Genomic DNA, 23,393 nt, shown 5'->3' on the forward strand with positions numbered 1-23,393 from the left:
CATAAATTGAGTTTACTATCTTATTCCTATACCCTATACAAGCTCATGCTCATTTAGTTTGGCCGTCGAGTTTAATGTTGAATTTGATAAATACTTGAATACTTGTACATAAATTGTGTTCACTAACTAATTCTTATACCCTATATCATGTAACGCTATTTTTTGGGGCGGTGCGTTGTTGCTATCGTCGTATTCAAGCGGTCTTTCATGGGGCGCTGGAAGCTTGAACTCGGTGGGCTTGGTGCCCCCAAATGTGCCGGGCATAATCAGATATAGTGCGGTCACTGGAGAACTTGCCCAAAGATGCTATGTTGTGTAGACACATCTTGGACCATTTCATCTGGTTCTAAAAATACAACGAAAATGGGATTAATGCATGGGCGGTACAGCGTCATCCCTTATTAGCCTGTGAAGTCAACACAAGCTTTTCGAAGACAACAAATCCCGCTTTAATAGAATTTTTCGATTGAAGGAAGTCTCTTCTAAACTGAAATCCAGTTAAGGGGGAAAGTGTTGTCCCTGCCCACTGCACAGGCCAATATGGGACGACACTTACAGCACATGCATTAAGCCCAGTTTTCCAAGATCAACGCTCAATTTAATAAATATTGTCAGCATATCAAATTACCTTGAACACTTCGCTGACTCTATCCTGGCACTTTACATAGTAAAGTTGGTTGTTTTTGTAGCAGTCCTGTGGCTTGTACCTGTAAAATAACAAATATGGGCCATGCTCTGAAAAATAGGTCCTTAATGCTTGTTCCTGCAAAATAACACATACAAATAACACATATGAGCCGAGCTGTGCTAAATAGGTCCTTAATGTTTGTTCCTGCAAAATAACACATACAAATAACACATATGAGCCGCGCTGTGCTAAATAGGTCCTTAATGCTTGTTCCTGCAAAATAACACAAACAAATAACACATATGAGTCGTGCTCTGAGAAATAGGTCTTTAATGCTTGTTCCTGCAAAATAACACATACAAATAACACATATGACTCGTGCTCTGAGAAATAGGTCCTTAATGCTTGCTCCTGCAAAATAACAAATACAAATAACACATACGAGTCGTGCTCTGAGAAATAGGTCCTTAATGCTTGTACCTGCAACATAACACATACAAATAACACATACTAGTCGTGCTCTGAGAAATAGGTCCTTAATGCTTGTTCCTGCAACATAACACATACAAATAACATATTTGAGTCGTGCTCTGAGAAATAGGTCTTTAATGCTTGTTCCTGCAAAATAACACATACAAATAACACATATGAGTCATGCTCTGAGAAATAGGTCCGTAATGATTGTACCTGCAAAATAACACATATGAGTCATGCTCTGAGAAATAGGTCCTCAATGCTTGTACCTGCAAAATAACACATATGAGTCATGCTCTTTGAAATAGGTCCTTAATGCTTGTACCTGCAAAATAACACATATGAGCCATGCTCTGAGAAATAGGTCCTTAATGCTTGTTCCTGCAAAATAACACATACAAATAACACATATGAGTCATGCTCTGAGAAATAGGTCCTCAATGCTTGGTCCTGCAAAATAACACTTACAAATAACACATATGAGTCATGCTCTGAGAAATAGGTCCTTAATGCTTGGTCCTGCAAAATAACACATACAAATAACACATATGAGTCATGCTCTGAGAAATAGGTCCGTAATGCTTGTACCTGCAAAATAACACATATGAGTCATGCTCTGAGAAATAGGTCCTTAATGCTTGTACCTGCAAAAATAACACAAGAGCCATGCTCTGAGAAATAGGTCCTTAAGGCTTGTGCGTTTAGTGCCATACTTGATTAGCATGTGCAGTCTGCTGGATCTGGATTTGGCTAACAAGAGACTTTCTTCAAACAAAAATCCATAAAAGCGGAAAGTGTTGACCCTGATTAGCCTGTGCAGACTTCACATGCATGAAGCCACATTTTCCCAGAGCGCTGCTCATATAAAATACTGTCTATTGTGTTTCTGTTAGTCTAAGCAATTGAAAAGCACAGTGCACTTATTTTGCGAACTTAAAAATTGAAATATATAAATTATTTTTATATTTAATATATTTACTAGGCACACGATTGTAAATATTTTATGAAGATCTGTGTTGTTTTACATATTTTGACACAAACACCATTCAGCTGTAGTAATAGGATAAAAAAAATTATAGTAAATTTTCGTCCCTGATTAGCCTGTGCCAACTGAACAAGCAAATCTGGGACAACACTTTATGCAGATGCATTAAGCCTTCAGAGAAAACATGATGATGGTGTAATTACTTACTTAACAAATTTCGTTGTGTTAAGAAATAACATAAGGAATTTATAGATTTTAAGAAATGTGATTTTATATGATTTATAAAATTCACTTTAAATTATATGAAATTATTAAATTTACTGAAGGAATAGCATACTTCTAAGAAATTTAATGAAGAAATAGTAAGTATGGTTTAATGAAATTTACTTTAAAACTTTAATACCTGATTTTCAGAATTTTAATTAAGGTTTCACTAAGGGATATTGTGGATATGGGTACATATCAACATTTGAGACGCATTCTGGGAAAATTAGAGTAAATGCATGTGCGTAAAGGTATCGTTCAAGATTAGCCTGTGCATTCCACATAGGCTAATCAGGGAAAACACTTTCCGCCTTAACTGATTTTTGCTGTATGGAGACTTCCTTTAAATGAAAAAATATTACAATAGAGCAGACAGTGTCGTCCCTGATTAGCCTGAGCGGACTGCAGAGGCTTATCTGGGATGACACTTTACGCACATACATTAAGCCCAGTTTCCCCAGAACAAGGCTCATTTCACCATATTGAGCGCAATATAACATAATATCATATAATATAGACAATTGATCATACTGACCAATTGACCAAACTTCGCCCACCTCTGTTCCGGCTGTTGAGATCTGCTCACTGAGGTCAGCCGCCGGTATGATTTTTTTCTGTGAGGGAGACGCGGTAGTTCTCCAGGTACACGACCTTCATCTTGTCCCCGACTATCGGGTCGTTGTTGACCACGTCGCCTACCGTGTTGATCAGCTTCATAATCAGCTTGGCCATGTGGTAGCCGGGGGGCCGCCTGAAAGAAATCTTTAAGTACCAGAATGACTCCAATTACGGACACTTGCAATTTTATTTTATTTTCATGTCTGAAAATTTAGAAAAAAATAAAAAGAAATACAGTGTTTTAAAATAAACAGGTGTTTGAAAAAATAGAAACAATCTTAAACAGAGTTCAACTAACTTTATATTATTTGCAAGGCATTCATTCACAAACTGTAACATAAAAACAGAATTGCTTATTAAATTACAGACGGATAAGTCAATAAATGGTGCTGCCATCCACGCATGCCGTTCATGTGAGACTGTATGGAGATTGGAGGCAACTGTTTCGGACGTTCTCCCCCGTAATGTAATATATTAATTGTATGTCTCGCTCGACAAAACATTATTTTTTTAGTAAACTTTTCTCCAAAGCAAAGCTGATGCATCCATAGATTAAGGATAGAGAATGTATCAAATTTTGATTATTGACTTCAAACTTGAATGAATCATTTGTTTAAATGTCTGCGGCTCTAAAGACATTTTGATTTTTAATCTTGTCATAATTATGTATGTTTATGACATCAAAAGGGCGTAATGTTGCCATTAGTTATTTGAAACATTTACAGTTAAAACCATGCAAATGATTTGTCATTTTTAATAAAGTCTTCAAAAATATTACCACAAATTGCAGGCGTGTGCTAATACGTCCATACAACAGCTCTAAGCCTATTACTTAACCTACAAATCTGAGAAATGTGTCTTGAAAACAAGTTGGTTGGCATTGTTTTGGAACGGCTTCTTTTTAGGTATCTACACACCATCTGCTTAAAATCTAGAGGGGATGTCACCTTCTCAGGTGCTTGACATCCTTTAAATTAGGTCAAAGGTCACGGGGTACAGTTTTCAGTTATTAGGAGATGAAATACATCTCATTGTGATTTATAATTAAAAGTTTAAGGCAGTAATATTGTCTGAAAATGAACCTTCTTGGATCTAATTAAAATTGTATCTATTCTAGTGTTCACTTATATAGGTCAAAAGGTCATTTAGTGCACTTTTATGCCAAAATAAACAGGACAACTGGCATTTAAAATCAACAGAATAAAATATTATGTTCAAAAAAGTATTTGTTTTAAACAATGGAATAGTGTTTGCTAATTTTTGTTAGCTATTTAAAGATATTTTAAAAGTCAAAAGAAAAATTATAAGGATTCATTATATATTTAATAAAGTACAACGTACGCTTAAAAAAGATTGAAACTAATTTGAAACATTTGAAACAAAAACGGAGAGAGTGTGAAGAACATTAGTTCACATAGTTTGTATTTGTTTCTCGTTATATTGTTTGGAGGTATGTCGGCAGTGGAAGAAATTATGAGTTCAGAAACATATGAAGAATGTGAGACAAATATTCAACATATTTTGAGTGTTGGAGAGGATATTATTTACGGTGTCTCTTAAGGGACGAAACTGACTCCTAAACACGTTGGACTTTGACTAACACTGCACCAAGCAACTCGCTCAGAAACTTGTAAATGTGTTCCATGCAGCCAATCAGTGTATTCCGATAGTAACAATAAGAGAATTTGACAATGCTTTTGCTAATAACCTTCTAGAGAAGTACAGACAAAACGAGTATCTATTAATTCCGTCATCAATCCCGCCGGGTGTCTTTACACACTACTCTTGTGACAATATAGATGTACTGGAGTGTATCCTTGATGGAAAAAATTCATTTCACAGCACTCAAGTTATGGCATGGAAACCTCAAACAGATGACCAAGAAACTTCGAAAGTAGAGTTTGTTGAAAACATTGATAGCACAAAGCCCATTGACAAAGAGCTACTGGATGTATATAAAACCATCGAACACTCCAACATGTCAGTAAATAAGCGTGCATCGCCAACAGAAACCCACAAGGCTCTTGAAATGGAAACTTGGACAATCAATACGAAATGAGTAACATATGACAAAGTTTTGGCCTGGCTGCTTTCTCGACAGTCATCACCTGGAAAACAGTCTGTACCGCTCTGGGGCGCATTTAATGAAGCAACATATCAACAAAGTCATAGTGTAACCAGACCAGGAATGCTACCTATTCTGTGTGCACCGGCGGATGAGTACGACATAAATCGTAACTATCATAAATATATTTTGAGGAATAGGTATGCATGTATTCTTCAATTTCCTTCGCGCGATCGGTCAACATATCGAATGTTCAGGATTGGAGGACGTATTTTGTGAAGCAGGTGTATTTGGACCAAATGCTGTTACTAAGGTTATGGATGGAAAGGCAAATTATCGTGCGGTAATGGGACATATGCTTGCATACGAGGCGATTCGGAGGTTAAAGTAAGATAATTTCGTCAGTGATTAGAGGAAGAAATCCCAGAACTTGAACATGAAGTAAGAGAGTGAGAGGTTGTTCTGGAAATGAAAAGTCGCTTGAACCAAGATGATATTCGTGAAGCAAATGGTAATCTTCTTGAAGCAGTCAAGGAGAAAAAGATAGATGAATTACTTAATAAATTCGACAAAGAGAAAAGTGAAGTACTTTTTTTATTTGAAATTCCTACCTCCATTTGGTTGACATCCTTATGAAGTTCATTTAAGCCTAAAGAATAGGCGATTGGCTGTTGCATATCGAAGCCTTTTCCGATATGCTACCGTGGCTAATGGTGTACGACAACACAAACAATGCGCGTTGGGGTCCTGTATATCTAGCAGACATAAAACATGAGAATAAACAGCACCTGAAGTGTTCAAAGAGTTTATTGTAGGTCACTTGTAGTCAGTCCGAAGGAAAAAGCATTCGACGGAGTATCTGTCGAACAAGCTACTAAGTGGATACTGTGAAACCATTTATTTTCGTCAGCACGAAATTTCGTCCTTTTTAAAAAATGACTATTTCTTCAGCACTTAAATTCGTTCATTTCTGGTTTTGAAAAAAAAGCGTCCGATTTGTTTGTAATGTTTGTACTACATGTAATACGCGGTTGCGAAAACATCGTGCTTGGGAAAGAGGGGTGACACTTGGTAGTCACTTGCAGGACGTGGGCCTTGTTTGGCATATGCCAATGAACAAGTCTGTTATTTCTGGTGATAGGAACTGTCCCTTATTATTTTATGTCATTGACACGTTCTTTGTTATGATTAGCGGATAAGCGGGACTGAATAACCGTTAACGATTGTTTTAAACAACGAAGCCAATTGCCAATTAGTCTGTTTCCATTACAATCACGGACAACCAACCACAAATCAATATGTTCTTTATAAATTTGTAATAAAAGCGCAGAATATATTTCAGTCAGGTGTTAATCACACATTGTCATATTTTAATTGCGTTTAATAGCATTGTCTTTAATCCGGATTCGCCGCGTGTTGGCTGTATAATCTGAAACACCCCTGAAAAACACAAAACACAGAATTGGTAATAAAGTTGTTAACAATTAGCGCTAATCAGCACTATTGTACATAAACGAAGTCGACGCATTCGATACAGCCTTATTGCATTCGCGTTTTACAGGTAATGTCAGTTGTCAGAAGACTGTATAATGTACACCCCTTTGTGTCAAAACCGGATTTAACTTGAGTGTGAGTAGTCGACTGTTTCATGTTCTTTGTATCAATACCATCCGGGTATCTGTACTATAAGTATACCAGTCTACAAACAAGGTGCGCGCTTCCGCATATGGGTATTCGGACGTTCAAAAAATGGACCTACGGTTTAGCGTTCTTGCCGTCGAACGCATTTAGCAATATAACTCGTTTTATTTTTCACTATTTCTTTACTTGCAAAAATACTAGTGGCTTATAACTTACCGTGAAATCTTTTTTTCTCGCATTTTGCGAGTGTGCGAGGTTTACTTTCGAGCCCTGTGTATATTCGTGAATAACGCTGGATTTAAATGCCTCATGCCTACGGTAATTCAGCCTTATTTGTTTCAAATATGGGACATGATTGTTCGTTAGGATCTTGAATTCGTCGATCGGTCGAAGGACGAAAAAGACGAAAAATAATGTCTGACGAATAATAATGGTTTCACAGTACACAGAATGTGTAAAGCAACAGCGGGTATTATTGGAGTAACAATACAGGAGCAGGCAAGAGATAGGTTTTGTATTTCGTGGTCATTAAGATCTGATGTTTCCAATAGAACCATGAAATTGTTCATCAACATGACGATGACAGAGATATTGGAGTATTCAAAAATAGAGCAGATGAAACGTTTTCGAGAGTTTCTTCAGAGGAAGAGTGCATCAAGAAAATGATGCAGCTCTTTGGTTCATATGATATATTCGGGTGCATGAAGAGGCGAACAGCCGTTTTCAATAGCATCTAAGGACGTTGCAACCAATGATATCAGAAAGGTTGAAAGAGCAGAATGTTGAATGTTATTCTCCTACTCAAAAGATACAGTACATAGCATTTGCATATCTCTATAAGGATTCAGTCAGTGAAAAGCAGAAAGTGACAAAGATTTTAAAGGCTGACAGAAACCTAATGCCGAAACTTTTCAACGCAGCTTATTCAGTGATAGCCGTAGAAACATCATTTGTACTAGAACATGAACTTTCTGATGTGCCATTATCATTTGCAAAGGCTAGTGGGTAAATGCATGAAACCCGGAAATCAAACATACTCCAAGTGCTTAAAAAGGACAATGACATAGTGACGTCTCAAGTTGTTCCGTCAACGACTGAAGAAACATGTGCAATAATTGATTGACAAGCGCTAATACAGAGTTTAGGTAAGCCTAAGGACTGTCAAACATTTGGATAATATGCAACTATTTTTGTAGCATCTGTTTTAAGGCATTTCAGCGCAAACACTACCTGAGTTTATGTGACTTTTAATCTATACTTTGTAAGTACATCTATCAAAGAAGCAACGAGAGTTAAGAGGAAAGGAAAGCGTCGACCTATTAGGCAGCTCATTACATGTACAAACCTTGCTCTTCCGCAAATATGGGAACAGTATATCACACACGATGACTAAAAGCAGACTTGGCTGAATTTCTCTCAAACGAATTGCTAAAACAATTAGAAAATCTTCCAGCAAGATCAACTATAGTTGTAGGAGGTGGATTTCCAGGTTATGTTGATTCAAAGTCGAGTTATTGATGCGTCAAACCTATGTGTTAATCATTAGGAGGAAGATACGCGGATGATATTGCACTCAAGGGACGCTATTGATATAGGCTACAAGCGTTTAGAACAATATTGTAGAGACACTGACGTTTTGCTCATGTTAATATACCACATTGGAGCTAACGCCGAGGTAATTATGATATCTGGTACATGAAAACAAAGAAAATTTTATCCTGTGCACACAATATCTGAAAAACTTGACAAAGTCAGAAGGAACATTTAAGGGTTTCACGCATTGACAGGATGCGACACCACGTCTGCTCTAAATGGGAAAAGTAAGACAACCGCCTGGGTGAAGTATATCAGACAACCTGATACATTTGAGGTTGTTGGTAGAGATGATGATGCTCCAGCAGTTTCTGAATTTCTGTGTGTGCTATATGGCTGCTGTCAGAACCACCCACCTATCATTGACACATATAGGTTTCGGTTATTTTTGAAACCCAGGAAGAGTTTGGATTTGTTACCCCCTACGAATGATGCGCTTGAACTTTTCATTAAACGGGCAAATTATCAGGCAAAGATATGGCTAAATGACACAGATAAGGATTTTCATCCTGAAGATCCTCTTGATACTGGCGCATGAACACTTGAAGAAAATTCATTGAAACCGGTTTAGATGAGGAAACAAAAGGTCCCTGCAGCATGTGTCCAGTTAGTATTATGTGGCTGTTAAACCAAGTGTAGTACAGCACGATGTAAGTGCTATCGATCTGACCAAGGATGCTTGTTTGAATGCGCATGTGAAGCGAATTGCTATTTAAACTCTAGATTATTATTGTAAACGGTACAAAAAAGGAGATACATATACTGCCATAGTAATTCGTGTTTTAAAACAAAACTGTGAATTTATGTAACGTATGTTAAAAAAAGAAATCACACAAGACCTACATTTTCTTCAGCATGATGATACAGTAGGTCATAATAGTGCATTGAAGTCAGATGAACATTTGTTTTATTATATATATACGGTATTTCAAGATTTTGTGATATATTAATAAATATATCACTGTTTTTGGTAAAATAATTTATGTTTTGCATTTTTCATATCTTTTACAATTCATACTTATTTGGTGAAGTAAAAATAACATATCTTGCATGAATATGACATTATAGAACGTACAGTATTAAGAACTTCATAAGAGTAAACTATTTGAGCTGAAAAATCTTTTTTTTAAAAATAGTATTTAGCATAATATGCATATAAAACAATATATATATATATTATATATATATATTATATATATATATAGAGAGAGAGAGAGAGAGAGAGAGAGAGAGAGAGAGAGAGAGAGAGAGAGAGAGAGAGAGAGAGAGAGAGAGAGAGAGAGAGAGAGAGAGAGAGAGAGAGAGAGAGAGAGAGAGTGTAACGCAAATCACACATGTTTACTTGTAACTATACTTTCATTGTTTTAAGTCTCGTAATTTTATTTATAGGATAATGCAGAAATAATGTTGGTTCTTCATTTTAAAAAGTTTGTATATAATAAATCGCAATAAGTATTGAAAGTCTAAAAATGAAATTGTTTTCTTTTAATATAGGTAACGTTATTTACAAAGTTAGGAACATTCACTAATGATACAACAGAGAAATACTTTTTTCATCATCAAAGTACCCATCTCTCATTGAAAGGTTACTAAAAATATATAATGCATGGACCTTTGGTTGGTTTCAACAAACACTGCAATATACGTTCAATACGGGTTATAAAAGTGCACTTAATGACCTTTACCTTAAAATGAAAAGCCAAATTCAGTTTAAAAATGAGATAACCCTCGAAGTATCAAATATAAGTCAGTTCAGGAGTAAAATCAGTAATAGTATCTGATATTACACAATTTTGGCAATGTAACATCAATTTTTAAAGCAAAACGCACTCATTGACCTTTTGACCTAATTACAGGGTCATCAAGCATCCCAAAGGATGACATCCCCTGCATAATTTTTTAAAATGTATTTGCAATCATTATAACATTAATAGAAGCCATGCCTAAATAATGCCATCAGATGTCAGATTTCAGGAAATTTTAGGCCAACTATATGGTGAATTAGATATGGTTGGTTTAGGCTATGCAAAACCTGCACAGCTGGCATGCAAAGTTTAATGTATTATTCGGGTTTTTTGTAAAGAAATTTGTGTGCGTTTTAATGTTCCAAAAGTTTTTTTTATGTAATGTGATTGCAGGTATGGAATTTTAAGAGACATGCTAGTAAGAACCAGCCAGCACCACAGCCTTAAATAGTAGAACAGGACCCTGGCACTGTCAACCCCCAACACCACCAGTGGCAGTGAACCTGTCAACTATTGTGAGTTTCTTACAAAAAAGAAGTTTACAATTAAAACATTTTTCATTAACCAATTATAATTCAATCTTTTTTTTATTTATTAATTAAAAAATGTATATGATCTTTAAAATATAAGACAGTGAATGATGTCCACTAGCATTATTAAACTTAATCAATGTCCCTCATACGAGCGCATTTTGTTACATATTGGTGTTATTTTATTGGTGGAAAATAATGATTTTAGCTATAAATACTAATGTCATTTGATATGACCATTAGGGATAAATCTGTAGAACATAATTTTTAATGTTTTTAACACAGATTTTTATGATGGATTACAGGACACAATCAAGGCAGACATAGCAACAGAAAACTGGGATGCCAAAGCTCTAATGAGGGCAGTATTTACGCCGGAGCAGCTAGTGGAATGCTCCATGAAGGGAGCTGCTACTAAAAATGTTAATATTTATTTTACCAACGTATCATTTGTGTTAAATTGTTCATGTATGTTGACAATTGTTATAATGTGATGCATTTAAGTATAAAAGTGATCTATCGTGTAATTTTTAGAAGATACCAATATAAATTTTTATATAATAATTATTTTTATTAGCGTGTTGTTGACTGTCATTCGTGTGCGTTAAATGTGCGCTTTTATGTGGGTTAAAACTGCGCTTAAAGCGAGTAAAATGTGCGCTTTCTATAAGTACTTTCTCATAAAAAAGCGCACATTTAACTCACCTAAAAGCGCAGTTTAAACGCACATAAAAGCGTACATTTTTGCACACACGTGCGCTTTTATGTGCGTTATAACTGCGCTTTAAGCGAGTTTAATGTGCGCTCTTTATAGGTTCTGACTTATATAAAGTGCACATTTAAATCGCTTAAAAGCGCAGTTTTAACCCACAATAAAACGCACATATAACGCACATGTTGGTTAAACTGCGTTTAAGCGAGTTAAATGTGCGCTTAGTATAGGTAATGACTTAGAAAAAGCACACATTTAACTCACATAAGAGCGCAGTTTAAACCCCAATAAAAGCGCACATTTTACACACATAAATGGCAGTAAAAAACGCACTTATGAAAATGCACACATTTAACTCACTTAAAAGCGCTTATTTACCCACATAAAGCGCCATTTCTTCTGGTAAAACGCTCACGCGTTAAGAGAAAGCGCACACAAAACGTAGTGCCAATACCGCAATGTTAAACGCACGCAAAACGTACTTTAAACATACAATTTGCACACCTTTTCGAGAAGGGGAAGCTATTTATAGCCTATGTTTCTTTGTTACACATGCACCGACTTAAAATAAAATTTGATTTGATTTGATTTGAAACACTGCTATTTTGTTTATTTATTCTTCCTTAGTCTACATCTTTTTCAAAAAAAAAATCTTGAAAAAATCAATCAAATGCAAATCACCATGTGTTCTGATACAATGATTTACAGCAACTCTCTGTTGCTTGTGAAAATAAAATGACAGGGAAATAAAATACTTAAAGATAAATGGCTGGGTTATGTTAATAGAAATATTTGTATTGCCTCATTACATCTCAAATGGATTTCTGATGGAGCTGATGAGTACAAATGACTTAATTGAAATCAGTCAATGACTTACTCAAATACATGTTTTTAGATGGAGCTTTGAAGTACACATGCCCTTAATGTGGAGTTTATGAATACCTAAACTGAGTATATCCTGAATACATGGTTTGCTTCACTGTTAAGTAGACAGTAACTTAATAGAAAATAAAAGTATTACGTTTTAGTAGCAATTAGTTCAAGAGAGTCTGAGTTCTCATATTATGGCAAGGAAGCAGGCGCAAATGTCCGATGCCTTTCTATAGAAGATTGAACAATCTAATAATTGTTTAAGGTAGCCCACTTCTAAATATACCAGTGCAGGGTGCACAAGCTTGTGATAATTTGATAATTGTTTTAACCATTTACGGCTCAGATACGTTTTTTTACCCATTTGAAAAGCATCAAATTAAATAAAAAGCATTCCTTAAAAGATTCAAGTTTCAAAGGCTTTATTTCCAACTCTAAGATACTGATAAGCAGCAAACAGCATAAAAACTGAACAGACTGCGAGGTTACTCACTGGTTTTATCATTGTTGCATATAACCATTTCAATATGCTTCTGAGTTAGAAAGGGTTCAAAAGTAATATGACAAAGTCACTGCATGTTTCAGGTGGTGTTTGCGATGCCGTACGACAGTCCAATACCCGGCTACGGCAACAACACGCTGAACACCATGAGACTGTGGTCGGCTAAGGCACCAAACAGCTTTAACCTCCGATTCTGTGAGCAGGTCTTTGTTATACGTATATGGGCCGCATCATGCAAAAATGGATATAATGTCAGATGCAGCTAGTGTAGCCCCAGGCCAGCCTGTGCAGGAGCTTCCTTGTCAGCTTTAAAAAATGCAGGGTTTTGTGTTGTATAGGCCGACAGGGTAGCGCCTGACCAGACTGCGCAAATGCGCACACTGGTTAGGAGCTAGATAGGCTGCATATTGTAAGACCAATTTAATGTGTAACAAGTACTCAAACAAAAGCCGCGTGCGATTAGCATGCACTTATAATTAGAATTTAGCTTCAGTATAAGATGTTACATGAAAGGAACTCAATTAAATTGAGCTTAAATTAAAACATTTTGCATTATCCCACCCAAGGTTTCAGTCATTTGAAGATTACAGACCTGATATGTTTTTAGTCTGAAATTTACAAGAACCACATCGCAGAACAGAGAATGATCTTTGGTGACAGTGATAGGAAACTATACTTAAAGAACTGCATATGTATTAATATGATTTGGTTGGTTTTCCCAATGTTTTCCATTCATTTGTTAATAAACCTTTTTTATCAGATATAATTAATAGGTATTGTTAAAGTTGTTTCATCAATATGTTCAGTTTTATATCTATATGTTAAGTTTATGCATCAATACGCTCGGTCTTTGTATTCTTTGTACTAGAAAGTTATCTGGGAAATACAGGGTCTTACTCATCCATTATGACTGTTAATCAGTGCTATTGTTAACCATTTTCCTCGGAGATTAATACAGAGTGATATGGTTCTGTAATAAACTCATACAAATTACTTTTTTTACATTAGTTGCTGAATTATGTTGTTTGATTGTTGATATTTATTTTACAGTCAACAGCGGTGAATACATGCAGTATGTGACAGAAATATTGCAGAGAACAGTTCCCGTGTCCTGTACCCTAATGATAACGTAGGTGATCCTGTTGTTACATTACCTACCTGAGTCATGTCTCTTGTGACATAAGCTATCTCATAGTATTAGAGAATGATTTACTAGTAAAGATACATTTAACTTCATAAATGTTTTGTTATGTTTGTTAATTAAGACACTCATAGTCATTTCCTATGTATAACAGTCACTGGGTTTGTTTTGGGAGGTCTTCAGACTGTTCTCAGAGACCGTATCAAACAGGATAACCTGATTGCTTGGCAAATACTATACTCACTTGTCCAACTTTACAAGTTCTAATGGAGCGAGAATTAAGTACATAATGGTTATACAGACACATGGAACAGAACATTAACAAAAAAAAAAACAATAGATTTGCTCCCCGTGGACATGGAGTAATCAAATGTTTCACATGTAGCCAAGTTTCCGTTTGTAAAAACATGGGTTCCTGTCCTTTCTTGTCTAAGTTGTTTGTCCAAAGCTTAACATTTCTGTAATTGGATTGTGCTTCCTCCCTTTGATTATGCTGCCTCCATTGTGCTATTTTTCACAACTGAAATATAAACTGATAGTTGACACTTCACCTTTAAAGGGACCTTTTCACAGATTTTGGTATGTATTGAAGTTTGTCATTAAATGCTTTAAATTGATGAATGTAAACATTGGAACCAAAATGCTCCAATAAAAACAAAAAATAAATTAAAGAAAGAAAAAAAGGTAATCTGCAACTGGACTCGAACCACTGACCCCTTGAATAAAAGTCTAACGCTTAGACCACGCGGCCATCCATGCTAATACAGTGAGAGGTGTATTTTATACTTTATATAAGCAATCCTCATAGTATCACAATATATTACAATAAGAACAGAACTCTTCAAATAATTCAATCGTTGCACGTTGCAACGCTTTATAATTTTCTGTGTTTTTAAATTTTCAAAAGATGCAAATAATGGATATTTTAGAGCATGGTAAATGTTCAGTTTTACTGTTTCCTCAGAAATAAATAGCTACAACAAAATTTGCGAATCTAAAACTATTTTTTTTTTAATTTTGACAATTTATCAAAACATGGAAAGGTCCCTTTAACGTCTGCTTAAAGATTGATGTATATGTATTTCCATGTTTAGTAATTGTTCCACTATTTGAAAACGGGTTTTTATGCCAAATCCAGCTAATATAGCTTCAGACAAGCCTGCAAATTATTGCAGTTGGTCAGGAGATACCCTGTCTGCTTTAAAGTCACTCAAGGTTTAGTGGTCTTATGGCAGGCTGGTCTTGAGCTGGCCACATATGGCAAAGGCACGTTCTGGGAGACTGGGTTAATAATGTGTGTGTTTAAAATGTCATCACAGAATAGCCTGTGCAATCCGATTTTCTGCTTTATATAAAATTGTATTAACAGTTTTTTTTCGAAACAAAGGCTATCTGGTATGACGCTTGACACACAAGCATTAAGCCCAGTTATCGTCCCTGAACACTTCTCTAGCATAAGACCCATTTTCGCATGACACAGCTCATTTCAGTTCTTCAAGGTTTTCATAAGCGGATAGGGTAGCTCCTGACCAGACTGCATGCATGCGCAGGCTAGTCTGGAGCTAACCTGGCCACATATTCTGCTTATTTCAGTTCTTCGAAAGCAACTCATTCGACAAGCAGGAGTACTTTCTGGTAGCAGCCACCCTGCAAGACATCATACGCAGGTTCAAGTCGTCACGCTTCGGTTGTCGCAACCCCGTACGCAGCTCCTTCGACGCTTTCCCCGGCAAAGTAAGGCCTAGTTTGCAGAACTCATTTGAGTAATATATGAGCCTTGTTTTGGGACAACTGGGTTTAAACATGTTCGTAAAGTATCTTTCCAGATTAGCCTGTGCTGTTCGCCTAGGCTAATAAGGGACGACACTCTCCACCTAGACTGGATTGATGTTTGGAATAGACTTCCTTTACATGAAAAATACCATAAACACGGGAAGTGTTGTCCCTGATTAGACTATGTGGACTGCACAGGCTAGTATGGGATGATACTTAAAGCACGTGCATAAAGATCAGTTTTCCTAGAATGTGGCTCAAATAGCACTTCATTGTTTGAATGATTTTTATGAGTTTTCCAGAGTAGAATACATGTCACTTAAAATTCATCATGGAAGTTATCTTCGCCGGAATTGTTAGTCAAATTCAGTTACAAATTATATTACAATATATAGTTGATCCAGCATATATCAGTTTTATTGCTTGCAGCTTTAAATATATCATTGTGATGCTGATTTGTTTTGTTTTAAATGTCATTATGTTCTTTATTGATCTCACCATATATGTATACAACTGTGAAATTGAGCCTCGTTCTGGGAAAACAAGGCTTTTTGCATGTGTGTAAAGTTTCAACCGAATTAGCCTGTGCAGTGCACACATGCTATTTCGGGACAACACTTTCTGCTTGAATGTAATTTTTCGTCTAAAGGAAGTTTGTTCAAAAGGATAGTCCACTTTAGGCGGAATGTATCGTCGCTGAATAGCCAGCGTTGACTGCACAGACTAAGCTTGGACAACACTTTATGCACATGCATTTTCCCAGAGAGAGGCTCAATTTTACCCAGTATGAAGGGGCTATCATGGATTCTCTAAGTCAGTTATTCAGTTTGTCCTCATTAAATGTAATAATTTTGTGAAGTGAACTACTGTCCATTTCTCATGTCATTAAAATGCAATTCTGTCATCACTCTGCGGTCAATACATGCAAGACACTGTTTAGTCTCCAGTGATTCACACTTTCCTGATTCATTTGCAAAACAAAACTCTTGTTTCCTCTCGTAAATATTTATTTCATTCCAACTCTTTCATATGTGCTTTACTAAGGTTTGTGCCGCGTCATTAGAAAATAGGACTAATCGCATATGATGCTACAAAAAAGCCTAACCATTTGATATGCAGTCTGCTATAAAGACATGCAAGGTTACATGGTCTTGTTAGCTGACAGGGTAACTCCTGACCAGACTGGCCTGGGACTTCGCAAATCAAATATTGCATAAGACCCATTTTTGAATGATGAGCTCCAAATCTCTGTCTCGCACCTGTCTGCCCAAAATGGCTGTCTGCCTAGCGCAGTGGTCAATACATGCACTTCTCACCAAGGCAACCAGGATTCTATCCCCGTTCCTGGAAGCATTTTAGTTTGGTTGGTGGTCACCATAGCGATCAGGTGGGGTTTTGTCCAGGTTCTCTGACTTCCCCTTCCCTCTATACAAGACCACACCAAAGTTGAAAATCTTTCAGTAGCAACTAAATAGCTTGAAATTGCAGTTATAAATGAAATGCAATCAACTTTCGTGAGTTTAGTAAGCAAATTAGGTAGGAGTGCTGGAACACCCTCTGGATATTCACATAATGCAGCCTCAGGAGCAGAAGCACATAATAAACTTCAAAATATACATACATATTCCCCAGGTAGCCATCCAACTGAATGACAATAACCCTGCCATGGCTACCCCGGACCTGATGCTTCTTTGTCCGCTAAAAATACATGCTAGAATTAATGGTATGATTAGTGAACAAGGCAGTTCCTAATAGACTGATTTAATGCGAAAGCGTGTTTGGGGCTACGCTTGCTGTGCATGTCATAAGACCTGTTTTAATATCATAAATACGTTACCTGCTATCTCATAGCTACTTAATCCGTAAGGGTTGTTATTTATCCGGAATTTCTGGTGCGCACGACCAAGACAGTAGGACGGTTCCAGGCAACAGGTCAGAACTGTCACATAGTGCAGTGCAACCTCGTCACTAAAAACCGTCCATCTATAAATCACTATTCTTCCGGATGAGTATAAATACACACCTATTTTGATGAAACAAAAATTTGTTTCTGTGTTTACGCTGGGTTTTGTATAGATTTTTCAATTTGTTTTACAAATATGTTACCGTGAAATTCTCGTATTTCTCGTTCGCGCCTTTGATATACTTTTGTTTGAATATAAAGGTAAGCAATCCTCGCTTTTATTGAACAATAGTTTTTTACTACCATGCTGGTTTTTTTCAGGCGCGAACGAGCACGTGCAAAACGTGTTCTTGTTAACATTGCGAGAACGTGAAAAGCGCGCTATTCTAATTCATTGAAGAATTTATATCATTTGCTTGTGTGCACATCATGATTTTACGTTCTACATTACGATCTAGTTGATGGTCATTGTATTATTTCATCTGTTTCGAATTAAACTTTTGTTTAATTTATGCTCTACGGCAATGGTATTATACGTACTATTGGCTTTCTCTTTTACACTTAGTAACTGAGAGAGTGTTAATTATTTGCATTATTGGCAAATAATGATTTAATATGCCGTATGACAATCTGGTCTATGACCAGTTTATTGATCAATATGTTTTGCTCTTGTTTTTCATAATCGATCTACATTATGGTCGGAAATACAAGAGTTCAGATGATGCTTACATCGATGCCAAGGAACCTATCGACGTCAGACCATATGGATCCTGCCATATATCGTTCTTTGGCTCTCCGGGCAAGATATTGACCGAAACGGGTTTTATGCTGTCAGTCGGTTAACGTCAGACCATATGGCGTCCGCCATACGTCGGTCTTTGCCCAAAGACGTTGATCACGGAGCTTGGCTCTTCATTGATCAACGTCGGACCATATGGCATCCGCCATACTTCGGTCTTTACCACGTGACGTCTACGGTCATTTTATAACCGGTCCGTTCACCATGTACCGACCAGTTGACCGGCCGGTCACCGGTCATTGACCTGTCCGGTCACCGGTAATGATATGACCGGTCCGGTCACCAGTCATATGACCGGTCCGGTCATGTTATGACCGGTCCGGTCTCCGGTCATTGACCGGTCCGGTCACCGGTCATTCATCGGCCGGTCATTGACCGGTCAATTCACCGCTCATGATATGACCGGTCCGGTCACCGGTCATATGACCGGTCCGGTCACCGGTCATGTTATGACCGGTCCGGTCTCCGGTCATTGACCGGTCCGGTCACCGGCCAATGACCGGCCGGTAACCGGTCATGCTATGACCGGTCCGGTCACCGGTAATGATAATACCGGTCCGTTCACCGGTCATATGACCGGTCCGGTCACCGGTCATGTTATGACCGGTCCGGTCACCGGTCATGTTATGACCGGTCCGGTCACCGGTATCCGGTCATTTACCGGTCCGGTCACCGGTCATTCTTTGACCGGTCCGGTCACCGGGTACCTGTCACTGACCGTTCCGGTCACCGTAGATGTTGACACGACTTTGTTAGTGCTCCACAACGGTAGACGCAGTCGCGATTCTACTGTGAGTAACAGAGGTAAACGCTTAGTGTCTGATGTTTCCGGCTACTCCTCCACCTCGGGCTCCTCTTCATATGACTCATCGTCTACTTCGACTAGCACTCATCATTATCGGAGTGGACATCGTTCACGCTCACCGAGTGTTTCTCGGCATCGATCTTCTCGTAAAGAGCGATCACGCCAGCGCTCGGGGAGACGCTCCATCAGGAAACATCATTCCCACTGTCGCCAAACAGTGTCTCGGCATCGCAGGGATAAGGGACATCGACCTTCCTCTATAAGGCGCTCTCGGACACCTCGGTCCCCTAGGGGATCCTTCTCTTAGGAATCTCCTTACTCCCTTCCACGTGTGTCGGCCTCTATTTTGGCCTCAACACACACTTCAGCCGTTCCTACAACCACTGGGCTTAATTTGTATTCAAACACGTGTTCGTATACATATCAGGCTCCAGGTACAGGGGTTAACCTAACCACTTCGGCTGCGTTTTAAGCCCCACGGATCTCTTCCAAGAAGCATACCCCGGTCTGCCGCTACACCATCAAATCCCAATACTTTGTGGATCCAACAGTCGCCGGGAATCTTCGTCTCTATTACGACTGATCCTTTACCAGCGACCGCAGGTTTTCAAAGTGAGTCTGCTGACTTGATCACTGATCGACCTAACTCACCAGCTATATCTTTGATGGTGCCGGAAAACGATCCCCTTATGATAGAAGCGTATGAATCTAGTATTCCTACTTCTGTATCCACCGGTTTCAATCAATCCAATGCTCTTGCAGACGGTTCGATTGAGGCGGGTTCGGAGTCAAATGAGGCCGATCCTTATTATTTGGCCTCTATCAATCAGGTTTACGAACTAATGTTCCATACCTTAGATGAGGACTTCTGCCCCCGCCCTTCCTTGTCTCCTATAAGATCTGGGGTTACCGTTACAGAGCAGGTAGCCCGCAGACGGGAGCCCGGCAGGATAAGCAAGGCGACTTCTCGTGTTGACCTCCGCCGTCCTATTGGCTCTTCCACAATGGCTGTGTTCCAATCACTTGTACCAGCCAATACGCCTTCGCCATCTCCATGGAAAGCCCCTAAAGAGCTGACGGAGCCTAAACAGATTGACGGCGGGAAAAGTTATAAGGCCCCTGTACCCGACCCTTCTACCGGTTTGGACTTTTTCCAAACTTCCGGTTCATGATGCTGACATAAGTAAGCTGTCGCTTACAATGCCTTCATCATCTACCCATACAGCAGTCCCTTATTCCCTGTTGGCAAATTGGGAGCTAAGAGAACGCCGTTCCATAGGTCTGGCGAACCAGCTAGATCTAATGGCAGCCACAGCCTTAGACATGGTTTGGGAGCTCTCTGATTCAATCCCAGAGGAGCTCCGTGCCTTGTTGATACACCTTTTACGTACTAAGCAGTGTTTATCACACACTGCTGCGTTGTCAATGTCTGAGATGTTAAGGCTTCGGAGATACCTCATCCTCTCTTCCTTGCCCATTAATTTCCTTTTGGAATACAGGCGGCACTAACTGCTGATCGGGAAGATCAGATACATGCCTCCTTAGCTAGGAGCAACTCTGACCAGCTCCCTGGGGATTTTAAGCGCCCTGCTTCTAAGCCCGCGGCAGCCCCGCCGGCCAAGAACGCTTAAAGGAACAGTTTCCTTTCAAAGCGTTCTTCTGCTCCACGTCAGCCCACTAAAGCCCTCCTTTTTAAAACAGAACATCTTCCTATCGGAAGCCGTCTGCCAGCCAAACTTGGAGTAAGGGCAAACCCAATCCAGACAAGAAGTCATTTAATCCTTTTTGCGGCAAGGGTGGACCTCCCCAAGGCCAGCCCTAGGTCACACCCCTTTCTACCGCCACAACCTCCGATGCCGGAGGTACCAGTCGGGGCCAGACTTTTGCATTTTGCTAATCGATGGCTCCAAATAACTTCGGACGCGTGGGTTCATTCCCTTGTCACAAAGGCTTCACTTTTCATTTCGAAAAAAGGCCCCCACTTTCTCGCGTCCCCATAGATCTGGTATCTCCGCATCCACAACTTCCATACTCCATTATCGGATTCTTGGAAAAACAGGCGGTAGAAAGGGTTCACGACCCTTGTTCTCCAGGATTTTACAGTTGCCTTTTCCTGGTTTATTGGAAAGCGGCTCTAGGAGACCAGTCATAGACTTAAGTGTTCAACACTTTTCTAATCAAACCGACTTTCATTTCTGGTCAGAGTGGGACAGTTCGGCTTGCCGTGACTTTTCCGCACCCATTCTTGACCACGTATCTTCGGCAACCGGTCGGTCTTTGACCGGTCAGGACACCGGTCATTATACTGGGACATGTCTTCCTACGTCCTCTTCAGCACTATTTCTCAGCTTGTTGGAAATGGTTTCCGGACAATCTGCTAACACAGATTCCCTTCCTTCCGTCCTTAGTCCCCACCTTTATTGGTGGCTAGACTACGAGACTCTTGGCAGAAGTTCCGCTTCTTCCACAGCAGTCTTTCTTACATCTCATACGGATGCAAGCAAGGAATGTGGGGGCGCTCACCTGGAACCACTCAGCCTGATAATGTATGGTATGTGGTCTCCTCAGGAGTATCACCTGCACATCAACAATCTCGAAATGCGAGCAGTTTTTCTAGCTGCATCTCATTTCCAATCACATCTTCAGGACTCCTGTGTGATTGTGTCAACAGTCTTCACATCAGTTGTAGATTAGATCCAGACACAGGGTTGAACACACTCACACTCCATGTGTCTGGAAACGAGGAACTTACTTGTTCTTTGAAAGATCCTCAACATCTCTTTCTCGTCCTACATACCAGGTTGTCTCAACGCCCTGGCGGACGGTTTGTCTCGCAAACACCAGTTCCTTCCGTCTGATTGGACACTTAATCAGAAAGTGGCCAACCAGATTTTTCTCACGTCCGGTTATCCAATGGTCGACCTGTTTTGCGACCAGAGACAACCACAGACTTCCTCTGTACGTGAGTCCAATTAACGTTCCAGCAGCGTGGGCGGTAGACGCCCTATCGTTCGCTTGGGACCAACTGAGCGCTTGCTCCGATCTATCACCCATTATTATTCCTCAATCTTGGAGAAATCAGGGTGAGCTCTTGCAAGATCCTCCTTGGCGGCCCAGGAGATTCTGGTTCAACGACCTTCTCAGTCTCCTGGTCGACTGTCCTGAAAACTTCATCACAGGTCATATCTTCTATTTCATAGAGGCAGACTTCATGCGGATCCAGACATGTTCCACTACACGTCTGGCCGTTATCTTACATCCCTACGGAAGAAACGTTTTTTCTGTTATTGCTTCAATCCTCGTTGCCTCAGCAATGAGAAAGTCCACCAGAACAGTCTACGAACTGTCTGGAAGCTCTTCTCTGTGGGTATTCGAGGGCATATTGATCGCTCAATCCCTCTGCTAGACGCATACGGGATTTATCCAATCCATCTCTTTTTGATGATAAGAAACTTTCTCTTAGCTCCATCAAAGAATACAGATCTATGCTTTCGCATACCTTGGCTTTTCGTCATTCATCACAAGTCTGTGATGACCTAGCCATTTCGGAACTGATCCAAGCCATGGAACTTCAATGCCCTGTTTTCGTTCCCTTACCCCTAAATGGGATTTGATTTGCGTTCATTGTTAGCTTACTAGGCTTCCTATGAACCCTTTCATCAGGCTTCTTAACAGTTTCTAACCTGGAAGACCGTTTTCCTTCTTACTATCGCTTCAGTCAAACTGAGAAATGAAATTCATTCTCTTTCTGTCGTAGAAGGCCATCTTCTTTTTTAGCCGATGGCTTCGTTTATTTGCTGTGTCAGCCAGGATTCCTTGCTAAATATCAACTTCCCTCTATGGCTTCTAAACCCTTCAAAGTCCCAAGTCTTTCTAGAACTTGTGGACATGAAGATGAAGATAGACTCCTCTACCCATTTAGGGCTTTCAAATTCTACATCAGCAGAGTTAAGTCCATTCGATATTCTCGAAAGATACTCTTCATTCCCTTAAAAAGAGGGGGGGCGATGTGTCTTTGGCTTATATTTCGCGTTGAGTAGCCTCAACTACTAAAGGCTTACTATTCTGTCTCATCTAGGAATCCATCCCTTTTTAAGAGTAGACCACATGAATTACGAGCTCTGTCATCTTCGTGGGCGTAAAATTATTACAGCCTACTGTCTGACGTGCTCCATATGCTTTCTGGAGGATGCCTTTAATCTTCGTTCTCTTGAGTGCCTACAAGACTACTGGTTTTTGTTGGGCCCCCTTGTGGGTCCACAAACGGCGGTGTCTTCTACAAAATTGACATACTTACTCTAATCCGAGAAGTCATGTCAATACCGTACTAACGAAGATAAGCTGG

The 23,393-nt window shown here is 39.1% G+C and overlaps 1 protein-coding gene and 1 pseudogene across 1 annotated transcript; one reads left to right on the forward strand and one right to left on the reverse strand.

Moving 5' to 3' along the window:
* Positions 1 to 205: 205 nt before the first annotated feature.
* On the reverse strand, positions 206 to 3,083 carry LOC127846056 (glycogen phosphorylase, brain form-like). The gene is made up of 5 exons (XM_052377233.1): positions 2,979 to 3,083; positions 1,571 to 1,621; positions 1,316 to 1,371; positions 629 to 707; positions 206 to 346 (listed from the first exon to the last, which is right to left on the reverse strand). The coding sequence occupies exons 1-5, from the start codon at positions 3,081 to 3,083 to the stop codon at positions 206 to 208; spliced, it is 432 nt and encodes a 143-aa protein (XP_052233193.1).
* Positions 3,084 to 4,821: 1,738 nt separating this feature from the next.
* LOC127846057 (glycogen phosphorylase, muscle form-like) overlaps positions 4,822 to 23,393 on the forward strand; it is a 53,223-nt pseudogene continuing 34,651 nt past the window's right edge.

This window comes from Dreissena polymorpha, chromosome 9 (assembly GCF_020536995.1).
Source record: "Dreissena polymorpha isolate Duluth1 chromosome 9, UMN_Dpol_1.0, whole genome shotgun sequence".
NCBI classification, from domain to species: Eukaryota; Metazoa; Mollusca; class Bivalvia; order Myida; family Dreissenidae; genus Dreissena; species Dreissena polymorpha.